At 40.0% G+C, this 14,834-nt stretch overlaps 1 protein-coding gene across 2 annotated transcripts in view; it reads left to right on the top strand.

Moving 5' to 3' along the window:
* The window catches only part of grk4 (G protein-coupled receptor kinase 4), a 53,993-nt gene that overhangs the window by 15,649 nt on the left and 23,510 nt on the right, over positions 1-14,834 (top strand). For both annotated transcript variants that reach the window (XM_026169969.1, XM_026169970.1), the window contains exons 3-5: positions 7,820-7,932; positions 8,936-9,013; positions 9,575-9,675. In XM_026169969.1, coding sequence (XP_026025754.1) covers positions 7,820-7,932; positions 8,936-9,013; positions 9,575-9,675 — 292 coding nt within the window. The remainder of the gene's footprint in view (positions 1-7,819; positions 7,933-8,935; positions 9,014-9,574; positions 9,676-14,834) is intronic.

Below are 14,834 nucleotides of genomic sequence, written 5' to 3'. Positions count from 1 at the left end.
CACACACACACACACACACACACACACACACACACACACACACACACACATTTCTTTACATGCTTGTTAGGCATGTAGTTCCTTGGGGAATTCCCCAGTGTGTACTTATCTCTTCTCACCATTCTCCCTTCCTCATTCGGCCTCTGATTAACACTGCATCCTCATCTTCCTCGAACTCAGTACGAGTTTTGATACCAACAACCACACTGTTCTTTTGTCCCGACATTAATAACCCTGCCACAGCCTCTCAGTCATGTATTTCAAACAACAAAGCAACAGTTCATGAACTTAAGCCCAGGCACACCTCTATCACAGGATATCCCCTGTGTTTAATGCTTGTCCCTCTTCTATTCATCCTCTGGATCCTCTCCCTTTGATAGCGTCATACTTCAACATGATGTGGTTGGACACCAGCACCATTAAATCGCAGATGAAAGTTTACTGGCTCAAACTAAAATGATAAGTCAGGACATGATTGGTCCCAAACCCCCAAATGTGCCTCACCATCAGCAACTCCACTCTGCGTCTGAGTAATTTTTGGCACTTCTCTCCTTTAACCTCAGCGTGTCGCAGCAAAGAACATTTTTTTCCCCAGGAATTTTTTTTTTCTTTACTTCCAAAACGTTTATCCATGCCTCCAGCACATCCAGATGTTGCTACTGCAACTGCATTCTTTACAGTACAAGTAATCAAACTCCTGTACAACTCTGCTAAATGCCGTAGTCCTGCAACCACTATTACTCCTGTCCCTTCAAAACTTTAACTGGGCTCCTGTCCCACACCAGAATCCATTTCAGAGTCCTTCTGTTCATCACCACACACCTTCCATCAGCCTCTACTCATTTAATGCCAAATTCTTGTCAACCCCAATCAGGACCAAGCGAAAGAATTTTAAAGCTCTCTCCTCCTGGATCATTATCTCCAAGCCAGCACTGATGTTCAGATCACTACTCAAAACTCACGATGTTTATCCGTTATTTGTTTGAATGTGTTAGTTTCTATGATCATTTTTGCTTTTTTCACAGCCTCCACTGCCTTTGTCTGGACAGACGTGTTCGTAAGCTGTAGTTTAACTCAGCGGTCCCCAACCTTTTTTGTGTCACTGACCAGTTTATGTCCGACGATATTTTCACGGACTGGCCTTTAAGGTGTCGTGGATAAATACAACAAAATAAAACCGATAAAAACCCTGAAAACCATAAATTTCACACCCGAGCCTCAACTCTCGCGGCCCGGTACCAAACGACTCACGGACCAGTACCAGTCCATGGCCTGGGGGTTGGGGGCTGCTGGCTTAACTGGTAGGCACAGGCCTAGAACAGCAAAGCAGCAATTCTGGTTATTTAATGTAAAATCTCTTTGTGTAACCTGAAATCAATCCATCTATTATTATTATTATTATTATTATCATTATTATTATTATTAATGTGTGAGGAGGATGGTACCGAGCACATAAATATAACCTTGCATGTATTTATTCCCATTTGGATATTAATGTGCACAGGATTCTAAAAATGGGCAATAAGTGCCTGCCCATGTGTGTGTTTGTCCTTGTGTGTGTGCATGCGCGCATACAGCAGCTGTTAAGGTTTATGTACGTCACTATTACATAGATGCTATTGCGTAATTTCCCTATCACACTGAGTACAAGATCAAAATAATCCTCCTGGTGTGCTTAAACACACAGGCGTGTAGTTATGTGCGTGCACACATACACACGTGCAGAAACACTCACACTTGCCCGTTCAGAGTGCGAGCACAGTGGACAGAATACAGTGTAGCGACTGATAGCAGAGTCTTTGTTGTGTCTTGATAATGTCAGGCATTTGACCTTAGCCTTGACAAGTGAACGGTAATTCTAGGAAGCTTAGATTACATTATGTGGGCTGCAGGCACTTTGTCTGCCAGCCTTAGACCTCTCTCTCCATCTTTCTTTCTTTTTTGTCCATCTCTTTCTTACCATTCTATTTTTTTGGCATAGTTAATACATATATTATATGGGCACCTCTTACTTTTGATCACTGCAAACACGTTAGCATGTTAACATGGTCCTGAAAGCATAGGTATTTTGGATGGAGACTAAATGCTTGTTGCACAGCAGCAGTGCGCACTGGCCGTGCAGGTGTCTGTTTGCACACAAACACGGGCATGCACTCCTGCACCCATTGCACGCTTGTGAGCATTTAGCTGACTGTTCACTGTCTCACTAATCTACTCTGTCTTGGTCTAAATTGGAGTTTTGATTGAGTTGTAATTACAGCTGCATTCACTGGCTCAGACAGTTAGTATCCCGTGCTAGTTCGAGCCTTACAGTGCTCCCTCCTCTCTTTTTAATCCCCTTATTTACCAGTTCCATTTTTCTCTGACACCTTGTTGCCTTGTGTGCGTTCCCTCTTTCCCAATCTCCTTTCATATTTGTTCATATTTAGGAAATTGGATAAGTTCCTCATAAGCAAGGAAGACATTATTGAGAAATTAGGGGGGTTTTGCAGTTGGGGAGCACAAAAAGTATGAGTAAACATCCTCATAGAAATATAAATGTAGATAAGGAGTATGCAATAAAAGAAACAAATGTATGTGCTTCAAATTGCTTAAACTACTCCCTTCTACACAAATGACAGTCAAAAAGTCAAAAGCATTAGTCCAATTAAATTTTATATCGCATCAGCTCACAATAACAATCATCTCTAGATGAATCCTTTAAATTGTAAGGTAAAGATCCTACAACATTAGAGAGATTACCCCAACATTCAGGCAGTCACCTTTGAGGAAGCACAACTGTGAAAGAAACCTTGGACAGAACCAGTATCAGGAAGGGGCAACTATCTGCCTCGACTGGTTGGGATGGAAAACCATGTACAACAAATAGGACGAAAAATCTACTGGAGAGAGAAGGCACAACATCAATGAAGTGGATCTGCAGTGTCATAGAAATGCTTTGTTACCATTGTTAAAAAATAAAGAAAAATTTCTCCAGTGTTTATTCATAAAAAGATTTGTTGCGTGTTGCAAACCTGTGAATGGGTACAGCAAAAATCAAACACTAACAACTGGTGTAAATGTACTATTTATTTAAATAATTCTGAGAAACTTACTGAGTAAAAATGAAATGTGACACAGATACTTTTCTTAATTTTGACAGTCCTACTGAAAAACAGGTATATTTTTGCAATTAGTGGGGGAAAAAAATGCTTTCCAGACAATTTCACAATAGTTTCTGTGGCTTCTTTCTTACGCAAATTAGATGTTGTCACCCTAAAGAGTCAGCCAGTTGTGTTGTGATTCAGCAGAGAACTGCCACCACTGGAGCAACAAGCAAAACTCGTCATTAGGATGAAAATGTCCCGAAATACTTGAAAAACTTCTCATGCTAGACTGAAACCTTGTCAGAGGTCATTTTCTCTGAACAAAAGAAATGTTTGTTTAATTTTCAGAACGGCCGACGGGACGCCAACCCAAAGTTTCATGTTTTTTGTCAGCTGGCTGAACTCACTAGTCTAATGCTCAGTGAGAAATTAAATGGTGAAAAAAGAAAGCATTAGAAAGTTGATCTATACCTGTTTGTCAGGACGGGTAGGTTAGCCTCAAAACTATCCTATAATTTGTTGTAATGGATAACGAATAGTAATAATTACAAATGAATAATAATAATGAAATTTCTGATGATACAGAAAAAAGATTGAAAAAATGTTCTTGATGCTTACAGCTTGCAGGCAGCAGCATTTAGAAGTGTAGGAAATGGAGGCGAAATAAGATAAGATAACCTTTATTAGTCCCGTGCATGGGACTAATAGCCTAGGATGTTCAGGTAAAAGTGTAAAATAACTGCTTAAAGCCCTTGTTTTCGACATTACTGTACATTTAGCAGGAACATTTTTCTCACGTATTTTGCATAGTACTGTTTTGTTGCATGTTTTTGAAGTCTTTTTAGATAATTAGTCTCAATCGGACACTGACATGTGCTCTTGCTTTCAGACATGCCTGGGCTTGTCTCGTAGTTGCGCACATAGGGCATTTCAATTCATGGTATTGTTATAGACTGTTATATCACACTACGACATTTTTATTATACAGAAAAATGTATTCTGGTTTTATCACGGACGATATTGTAAAGCACAGCCTGAGCTGTTTCTGATTGTTGAGGCCTTTGAGTTATGCGAGGTGCGGTGCAGCACCCTGTGTGCTATAGCAGAAATGTTACAGTCTTATGCTTTTGAAAGTAAAAAACAAAAACCACTAAAACAATGAAAATATAAAATGTGTTGAGTTCTGCCTCTGGGTCGGTTTCACACACTTTATATGCAGTACTTTATATTCTGGGAGACTGTCTTCACGGCCACTGTGAGGGGTGTTAATGCATTCAGTTGTCTAAGAACAAGAGATATATAAAGATCAGTTGTCTTCTTTGGCTTTTGTTTTTATTAAAGAGGACAAAGTTAGAGCAGTTAGAGAATGTCTTGGTTGAGCAGAGTGCAACAGTAAGTAAAAATCCATTCTCACACTTAGTCCAGCAGTTCTTCAGCACTTCACTGGTAAATTTTCTAGCACTGGTGGTTTGTTGCTTGAAAATTACTATCAGACTAAGCCAATGTTGATGTTGTGCTTTGGCCATTTATTAGTTTGGGTATTCTCTACCTATTTTCCTAAATTGTCAGCTATCACAGGAACACAGGCAGGGTACACTGTGCACAAGATGCCAGTCCATTACAGAGCCAATGCAGAGACAGAGACAACCATTCATGCTCACACTAAAACCTATGGGCAATTTAGAATCACCGGTTTGCCTGCCATGCATGCCTTTTGGACTCTGGGGGAGGAAGCTGGGGTCCCTGGAGACCATGTGGAAAATATGCAGAATCCTCACAGAAAGGAGGTTTGGACCAGGAATCTTCTTAATGTGAGGTGACTATGCTAACCACTGCACCACCATGGCCTCTTCAAGCTTTCTACTTCACATGAAATATCTTGACATAGAGAAGACAGCCTGAGCTGGTTCTCCTCTGTCACCACCTCTACCAACACCACTTCACAGTACAGCTTTTTACAGTGCCGATGATCTAATGGTTTATTTAAACCAACTGGATGATTAATTAATTTGCATTTTATATTTTGATTTCTCTATGCCTGCTAATGAATATGGGACGAGTATCTTGCCCTGTCTCTTTTTACCAACTTCCTGTGGTTCGCATCGCCTATTGTCCCCTGTTAAATAAAAGCCACTTGTGCTCTCGTAATCGTACGCTGTCAGTAACCTCTTCAATGATTGTCAAGAGTAGCGCGCGAGCCACATTTGGGGATACAGATGTCATACACAGCTACACCATTGTTCTCCTCCAGCCAGACCACTCCACTCCAGAGTTCAAATAAACTGCTCCAAATACTGTTCAAACGCTCTGAAATTGCCTTCATCAGCTATGAGTGTAAAGGGCTTTCCCCGCTCCCGCACAGAGCTGATGGGGAAACACCAAAGCAGGCCTCTGAAATCTTGGTGATCAAAGATGAAAGATAATGTCTGAAAGCAAGTGTAACAAAGTACAGTATAAAGTTTTGTGAAAGGGCTTCTGTTGGTCAGATTTTAAATACAGCAGCCTCATTGTGTAAAGGGAAGTAATAAAAAAAAAAATCCTATCTCTATTCTGTTTGCTGACCAACCTGATAAGTTAGGTGCTGTATTCATGTAAGTGGCAAGTTTGAATAGGAAACGCTGAGCTGCAGAAGTAAATCCTGTGTAATAAACAGTGCAGAAGAGAGGGCTGTTGTGAAGATTTCATTTACTGTTGGAGGTTTGCCTGTAGCTGTCAGCACTCCCAAATTTTCATACCTAGCATCTCTCTTCCTCTGTGTATATGAATGTGTGTGGCCTGTTTTTGTTTGTATGTTTATCTTGCCTGTGTGCCTGCGCATCCTTAGCGTCAACCAATGATGGAAAGCTGGTACAAGAGGAAATATGACTCAAATGGACACCATTAGTGCTAATAGGGCCAAAAATGCTAAGATATGTACAGAAAAAACAGATATGTGACATCATGTGGTGTTTTTCTTTTCTTTTTTTCCAGAAAATAATACGTCGCTTTTTCTTTCTTTTTTCTTTCTTTTTTTTAAGGTAGAATTCATTTTTTTCCGTGGTGTGGAGGCTGAATTTCTTTTAACTTGACCCTTACATTTTATTTTATTTTTTTTTATTTTTGTGTAGATCCCCATTACTTTGTGGAAAATTAATAGCTAGATCTGTCTGGGGGAAAAAGTGTGTTTATTTGTAGGAAAAACCTTGTTTTAGCTAAGACGTATTAGATATAAAATAATGAGGAAAAGTCCTGACCCACTCCCTATTTGTTTATATTTTACTTCCATTCTGCATTCTACATTTCAGTCTGCTCAAAGTGCCTCCATCTGTATTTTCAGATGGAAAAAAAACCCCTGTTTTTGCTTTGTATACGATATTTCCATCTAGGTTTGCATGTTTCAAAAAATCACTGCACACATTTTACATTTTTCTAGAAAAATATAAAAAATGACGGGTGGCTGAAAACCTCTGCAGAGTACTGTAGATAATCGCTTCTCAGATTCCCAGTTTTTAAGCTTTTCTTTTACGCAACTTCAGTGTCCATTATCCTAATCTATTGATTATAGCAAGTATTGCTTTTCTTTGGTTAAACATGCCAAGCAATACAAATACAAATACACTCTGTATAATAAAAAACAAAAAACAAAATATACGCTGGGGAAAAAGTTTAATTTTTTAAATTTATTTATTGTATTTTTTGTAAAGCAGCTAGTTAGTGCTAGCTTGTTGTTAGCTAACAAAGGACGAGAGGACTGGTACGTTGTCATTGTAAAACATGGACGTCGCTTTCAGGTGTGAAAAACGAAGCTTCTTATTTGTAGACCACCAGATGACAGTAAGTGTGTTTGCAAAAACACTCCTATAGAAAATGGTTTTCTGTCTTGAACTCTGGAGACATTTGTTTTTCTGAGCTTGTGGACTCAGCCACTCATTTTAGCTCAAACTATGTTTGACATACATATTATGTTTCAAAATGGTGGATTATCTGCGGCATGCTCGTTGGCTTATGATTTTGTGACTGACAGCCAGGTTGTTGTAGTAAGTGTGCGGTTTTACACACAGACCTGCCCCTTCTTGTCACATTCCACGTCAAAACACTAAGATGGCAGCTGTGAAAATGCTCATGCTGAGGTTTAAAATGTTTAAAAGGGCGCTTCACAAGCGAATGGGGTGATCAAAATTGACAATTCGTGTTTCTACACATACTGTAATTTTTAGTGTTTCTTTGTGCTCCTCAAAACAAATTTTCAGACATTAAGCCTGTCCTGTATTTTGAAATGTATATGTTTCTTTAAATGCATTTTTTTTTGTATTTCATGTGGATGGAGATCTGTTTCAAAACAGAAGCAGAAAAAAATTGCTTACTGTTTTGCTGTCACCAGGAAACGTGACAGTTCCTGCCCTTTAATTGCCCTTTTGCGACTATTTCGAGTTTAACTGTGAGAACTATAAAAGGCATCCACCAGTTCGTTTCTCACTTTGGCTCACAACGCAAAGTTAATTCAAATGAAAACAATTTATCCCTTAAGCCCACTAATATAGTGATATAGCTCAATGGTTTCCAACAATTTTTTGTTTCGCTGGGCAAAAATATACAGTTACTTACAGTTTCATGCCGCAGGGTTATCATTTCCTCCTAGCGTAATCATCTCATGGACTCGCTGGTGTAGCGTAATGTCCAGTGTGTGTTGTATTACATTTCTCCTTCTATCTCCCTCCCCCTCATCTTTTTTCCTTCCCCTGTCTTCTTCTCAGAGAGGGACTACACTAGTCTATGTGAGAAGCAGCCCATTGGTCGGCTGTTATTCCGTCAGTACTGTGACACAAGGCCAGAGCTGAAGCGCTGCATGGAATTTATGGATGCTGTGGTAAGACTTTGAGTCCATTGCAACTACTCTGCATATTCTCTGATATCCTTATAAGTATTCTTGTGTCTTACAGAACCCCCTTTGTCACCTTCTTGCCAGTCTTTCACTTTCTCCGTCTTTTTTACCTTCATATGTCTATGATTTCTCCCACGAGACCTTCCTGGATCAGGGCCCGCAGAGCAATGGACAGGACAGGAAAGGAAAGTCAGTGCAAAGTCCCCTTGCCTGTTCTTGGCAGTCACATAGGGAGGTGGGTGGGGTGGGCGTAGTGGGTGATTAGCGACTTAGAGAAGCTGTCAGGGAGCAGACTCCTCCCCTTCCTCCATGCACTCCTCCATGAGGTCAAGCCAACGTCAGAGGCAGGTCCCCTGGGTGAGCAGGCAAACACAGGCCCAAGCTTGTGTCTAGGCCCCTGATGGTATGCAAGAAGGAAAACAGGCGAGGAATTTAATGGGGTCCTAGATTTGTGTTGTTTTTGTTTCTTTTAGTTTTAGGGGTTTTTTTTAAGGTAGGCAGACACATATATACACACCAACTGACAAATGCTTGAAATTTAATGAGCAACTTTTTAGTCGTCAACATGTGCCACGAGTCTCCCCGAGGACTTTGTGTCTTGGCTGATGCGTAGTAGTGCTGCTCAGTCCCATTCGTCTCTGTGGAGCGTGTTTTCAAACAAAACACACGGCGCAAAGCAGTCAAACTCCAGACTGTGTCCCTGCCTACAGCCATATTTGACCAAAGACACAATCTGTGATGGTGAAAAGAAGAAAATAGTTCCCAGTTTGCTGCCATGACTAAAACGAGATGTTTGTCTTTGCTAACTCTCCACCATTAGTCAGCTGTCCCTGATTTCCTCTGTTCATTAACACAGCATCTTTCCCTCTTTGCTTCAGCCTTCTTTGCTTTCTTCTCTGTGACTTTGACCTTATTTGGAGAAGTTTTAAAGATGGCTGAATGAGCATGGCTTGCTGTGGTTCCTACAACTTCTGTTTTTCTGTGACAGGCTATGTATCAGCTAGCTCCCGATGAGAAAAGGAGGGACTGTGGACTGAATGTTTTAGACACATACTTTAATAATGGGGTAAGATGCACCAACCTGCTCATTTAATTACAGGGCTGCATGATACGGCCATAAATGATTTATATATTAGTTTAAGTTAATACATGCACTTCCAGATGATCGTCTCATTGAATTTTATTCAGTGTAATAAAACTGCTTAGGGTTTATTTAATTGTTTGTTAACTGGAAATATGCTCAGCTATCGGTAAATAAAGTAAGCTGGAGATAAAATGGTCAAGTCATGCATTTAATTCTGGCTCTTACATGTGTGAATGTGTACTTCACTGTCCCATTAGGTCTTCTTTTGTGTTTTCACTACAGCTGCACAAGGCAGTTATTTTTAAGCTGATTCACATAAATGCTAATGTTCTCACTGACTGAAATGAGTCGGAGCAAACAGACAGGGGAACTTCAATTTGTTTTGTTTTTTCACTAACAGAAAGATTCAAGCACAATTCTGGTATAAAATCTATTTTCACATCTTCAACAATCTGTGACCATGTTACACTGAGCATGTTCTCTTCTGTCTCTCTGCATCTGTTTGCCTCACCTGCTGTTTTTCTGTCTCTTTAAACCCTCAAGTCGGCAGCCCATCTGCCTGACATACCCCAGGATGTTGTCGCTGGGTGCCGGGAGAGGTTGGAGCAGAGTCCGTGTAAGGAGCTCTTCAATGACTGCACCAAGTATGTTTTTAAATCTAACTTGCTGCTTTTATTTGTTCTTTTATTTGCGCAGCCCTCATGCAGACAGGCTGTGGAGGGAAAATTCAAATGGAATTTTATACATTGATTTATTTCTTTTTTTTAAAAAATATAATTATTATGATTATTTTTTTGCCATGGTTGCGTCTGGGCATCTAAGTGTAGGCACTAGCAGAATCTTTAGAGAGAGAAAGAAAGTGTGTGTGTGTGGACCATTGCTCCCTGTCACTGCTGATGATGAGGCAGCGGGCACCTGGAATGCCGTACTACACACAGACACACACACACTCGCAAATACGTACGCATAGTTGAGCCAAATGAAAAGGAGCAGTGGGCAGAGAGAGCATCCGGATGGCTGGCATGAAAACAACAGCCACCTCAGTGTTCGCCACATACACACACACAAACAGGTTTACAAACACACACAAACACACTTGCAGGTGTTTCTCCTTCCTGCTCTGAGAGCCAGGAGAAGCAAACAGACTGGGGATTATTACCCACACATGTACTTCTTATTGAACATACAGTGACACACGTACACCTCAGCGATACTCGGGTATGCGCTCATATTTGTAGTATCATCTCAGTTTGTGTTTTGGTTTCTTAATTATATTACAGTGGTAAGTGCAATGGTAATCATTTCACACATAAAAGGCATATTACATATTTTTAACGGCATATGCTATACTCTGTTGTTACTACTTAAAGTCGTTGTAGTGACTTATTCCTAATCCCTAAGATGATTGCACTGTGTGCCGATTGGTTAGCTGATTGCATTTGTTTTAGTTAGATTCCAACTGGGTGAATTTAGTTTGGCAAGATGTTTGGAAAATGATAACCAGACTCTAACCAGGCTCTTAAGAAACACTATGTGGAGGAAAAAGCTTCATGGACCTGAAACAACATGCTTCTTGGTCCAGAAAATGGCAAAGTCCAAAATGCAGAAGCTAACAAAGAATCTCCAAAAGATCCAAAGATGCATGACTGTCAAAATAAAACAGGAAACGAGTAAACAGTGAAATATCTAACTCTGAGACAAAAACTTGACAACAAACTACAATGGAACACTAGGGAAGCTAGGTTAACCTGAAACACACAAAGGAGTAAATGCACATCTATACTAAAATGTAAACAAGAACCCATAGCACAAAGGTAATCACAACTAAAGATCCAAAAAACAAAACCAAGGATAACCCTAGGTCAAAGACCAAGGACCACGACAAGTCTACTATTAAAGAGAGCTTATTCTGCCAAATTTCCTGGTGCACATTGCGATTCTGTAATTCTACTAAAGCAGCTTTGCAATTCTTATTTTATCCCGAGTTTGATATTTACCAATACATCAGATTACTTTTACAAAGGTGATGTTTTCAGATTGTTTGACATTTAACAGTGAACTGACCAAACCACCTCGGTGACCCAGGTCTGCTTAACACACATTGGGGTCTATTCCTGTATTTTATTTTATTTTTACTAGTTTACTGAAATAATTGTAATCAATGCCTGGAACTATAATTCATATATTTTTCTTTTGGTACATGAAACAGCATTGCCATGGAATCAGTTGGTTGGTTACCAAAAAACAAACCAAAAAACCCAACCTTTCTTTTTAGCATTTAAATGTTGTGCACCCATCTAGCTGTTATCAGTCTCTGGTTGATAAATCACTTGATCACATCACAGAAGAAGACATTATTAACTGTAGTGTTAAATAGATTCAAGCTTCCTGATGATAAGATCTTTGAGGTCATCTTCAGGAAGCTTCTGGGCAATATGCAAATTAAAACTCGATCTGTGGGCTTCCTTTCTGGGAAGATGGTGCGCCCCCACCACGTTTTTTTTTAAACTGGATTAATTTAGTTTATGCACATAGCACATAAAAATATAAATCTTACTCTTAAACAACAGAAAATAAACAACTCAAATGTATCAGGTTTACATGTAACATGTACAGCATGCATTAAATCAGCGGGCTGATGGAGCCATGTGTTGTCATTGCTGGCAAAATCAAAATTTCTGTGAAGTCTGAGCTCATAACCACAAGGGCAAATGGATTTGGATTGGAAATGCTGTCACTAACCTTTGATTCACTTAAGCTTCACCAAACAGGAGCTCAAGAGAAGTGGGGATCATTGCTGAGAAAACACCCAGCTATGACATCAGCATGCACTCTTGCATACAGTCAGATATTATCTCCCTCCCTCAGGTATAGGGAACCTTTATGCAAATGTCTGATTGACAGAGCGCGGCCACTTTCACAGACCCATGAAGACAGGAATGCAAAGTTAGCTAGTCAAAGTGGCTGACAGGGACAAGCGTGCGGTTGCCAGAATGTTTTGAAGCAGTGATTAATTTTTCCCAAAAAGTTTCCTCGACCCGATGATTTTAATTGAGTATGAAGTTTTGTTTAGTTTATCTAAAGCTTATTCACATATCTTAATTTTCTCTGTGTTGGGGAGATTTGCTTGAGGGTTTAGAGGCTGAGTGAGCAATGCAGACACACAGCAGGAGGTGGTGTGTGAAGGAAAAAGTTGGCAAATGCATGTGTAGAAGAAGTGAGGTGATGTGGTTTGTGCTGGACTAAAACTGGGAGCTTCATTGGTTATGTTTAAGATGAGCAAAACCCAGAAAAACCTCCACAGAGTCTCTCATCTCAAGTCATGTTCAGTTAGGCAAGTTTCCTTCTTCCTGCATAAATGTCTTCCTCCAAGTTGTCCAAAGGGCATCAGGGAGAGCAGGGAAACGGTGTGAGAAAGAGGATAACCAGAATACTGCGCTTTTGTTGATGTGAGAAGCACAGCATCTGCTCCATTTCTTGACTGGATTCAAAACTCAGCAGGTGATGAAGTGATAAGTCTGAAGAAATGCAGAGCATGAGGACGCATCGTTAGAAAACCTACACAGAGTAAGGAAAGGAGGACGAAAAGGAGAATTAGGGGAAAAGTGAGGAGAAATGGAAAGAGAGTGTGAAGGAGAGCGGGGCAAAACGGCGAAGAGAACAACACAGGCACGTGTTGAAGCCGTGCAGCAGCAGCTCAGATGTTTTTGAATGGGATTCCCGTCCAACTCTGGTCATCACTTCTTCCTTTCACTATCATTATTTGTATTATTCCGTTGTGTAACTTCATATTTTATTCCGATGTGTAATTCTGAACCAGCGTTTGCTCCGTTGTTTGTTTTTTTTTCTCTCAAAGGGAAAACCTGTAGGAAAGCATGGTGCTGCACGTGTGAACGTGACTTTTGGCAGAGCTGCACTCCCACTAACAGAAATATATTAGCTCACTTGTGGATTTTTATTTTTTTATTTTCTTGGTGCAGTGGAACATATTGTTATGTCATACTGAGAGTAGTGTGTGTGTGGCCCATCTCATGTGTATCGTGATGTTTTGTATATCCGCTGTGTTGACAAAGGTCTCACTGCTGATTTTTCTTCCCTCTTCTTGTCTTCTCCCGCTCCCTTTGTTTAACAAAAGCCATATTGTAGCTGTGTTTATTTCTACTCCCAGTGATGGCTGTCTGCAGCTCTGCTCAGCTCTTTCCTTTCTGGAGCCCCTTTCAGGCCTGTCAAACCGATAAGCGAACAGAATCTGGGAGGAAATAGTTTTTGTTTCTTGATTTCTTCAGTGACAGAGTGGAAACTGAAGTTTGATACACAAGGAACAAGAAACATGCTAATGCACGTGTTTAGGAGAAAGATTTTATGTACACAAACCCCTTGTAGGCTGAGAAACAACAAAGGGTAGATTGATAAAATCCTGTTGACACTCTACTCCTGCAAACAATTCAAATGGATGTTCACTTAATTTACAGAGCAACTGAGTTCCATAATGACATAACTCAGTTTTCTTTCACACAGCCGAGGGTGCTTCCCCGATGGAAACTCTCTACTCTCAAGTCTTTTTGCCAAGAACAGCTACTCCAGCACTGTTGGTAACCACAGGCAGCTATCCTTGTCCTCCTTAGTGATGAAGTAATTTTAAAATATGGTCAAGGAAAATCTGCTGGATAAATATGAGCATATCTTTGACATTTGGGTGGCTGAGGAGAATGTGTGCTGTAACTCTGGTTTTTAGTCATGTGTTGTTGGCTGGTAGAGGAGGTTGTGATCACACCGGGCAGTGGTTGTCATGACTGTCCCAGAGTATTTGTTATTTCATGTGGGGTTTTTGTAGTTTGGGAATAGTGCAGCTTGTGTCACAAGGATAAATGTAATGAAGATGATTACTGCTTGCTTTGAAGAAACTGATCATTTTGCATCATGTTGACTATTATAGTTGACAGTTAAATGGCTTAGAGGGGCACTGTAAGGAGTCTTTGGGAGTCTGTTTTATTGTTTAATAATTAAATTATTATTGTTTTTTAAGCTGATGTTTGCATTGCGACCTGGGGGTTTGGATTGCTAAGGTCCATCTTTCATGGAAAGTTTAGTTAATTTAGTATCTGCATATGACTCCTCTCTGTTTAAATTATTATTCTGTATTTGGATGAGATGAAGAATGGTTAAAAAGCTCCATCCGTGCACAAACACAAATACCTTCTAATTTGTGACAGACTATTAAAATATTTCAATTTCTCACCAGAACTGAAGCATAAAGTCCTTGAATAGTCTGCATCAAACAGCAAGTCACGATCCATTAAAAATGAACCCAAAGACTCCAAAACCACAAATATGGTTAAGAGGTCCAGTTCAGCTAGTTGAGGTGACGCCAGACAGCTATCGACTGTAGCTGCCGATAAAGTTTAAGCCCTACCGGCATTTAAAGATGAGTTAGAAAGAATGTTCCCATCCTATGATTATTATTGAAGGGGAAGCTGCCCATAGGGACGAAACCCTTTTTAAAATATTTATAAATGTTTGTACCAGGCTATCAGTGACCTTTTTATCTTGATAACTTGGACATTTTCAATGATGACTGACTCAGCCTTAAGTGGCCACTTCAGGAATTGCAGTTTTGCCATTTTCTGTTGGTAGAGACTTTAGCAATAGAAACTGACCTTTCATTTAATTCAAGGAGCACCCCCTGGATCTAAAAAAAAGTAGTTAAAAACTGCATTTCCTCATTGTGTCAGGCTGGTTTGTTGAGGCTGGTTTGAAAAAGGCTCTTTGAAACATTTTTTATAGATTACAAAGCTAATAATAT

This window comes from Astatotilapia calliptera, chromosome 6 (assembly GCF_900246225.1).
Source record: "Astatotilapia calliptera chromosome 6, fAstCal1.2, whole genome shotgun sequence".
In the NCBI taxonomy this organism is placed as follows: domain Eukaryota; kingdom Metazoa; phylum Chordata; class Actinopteri; order Cichliformes; family Cichlidae; genus Astatotilapia; species Astatotilapia calliptera.
The sequence above is the reverse complement of the archived record's forward strand: the minus strand, read 5'-3'. Positions and strand labels throughout refer to the sequence as shown.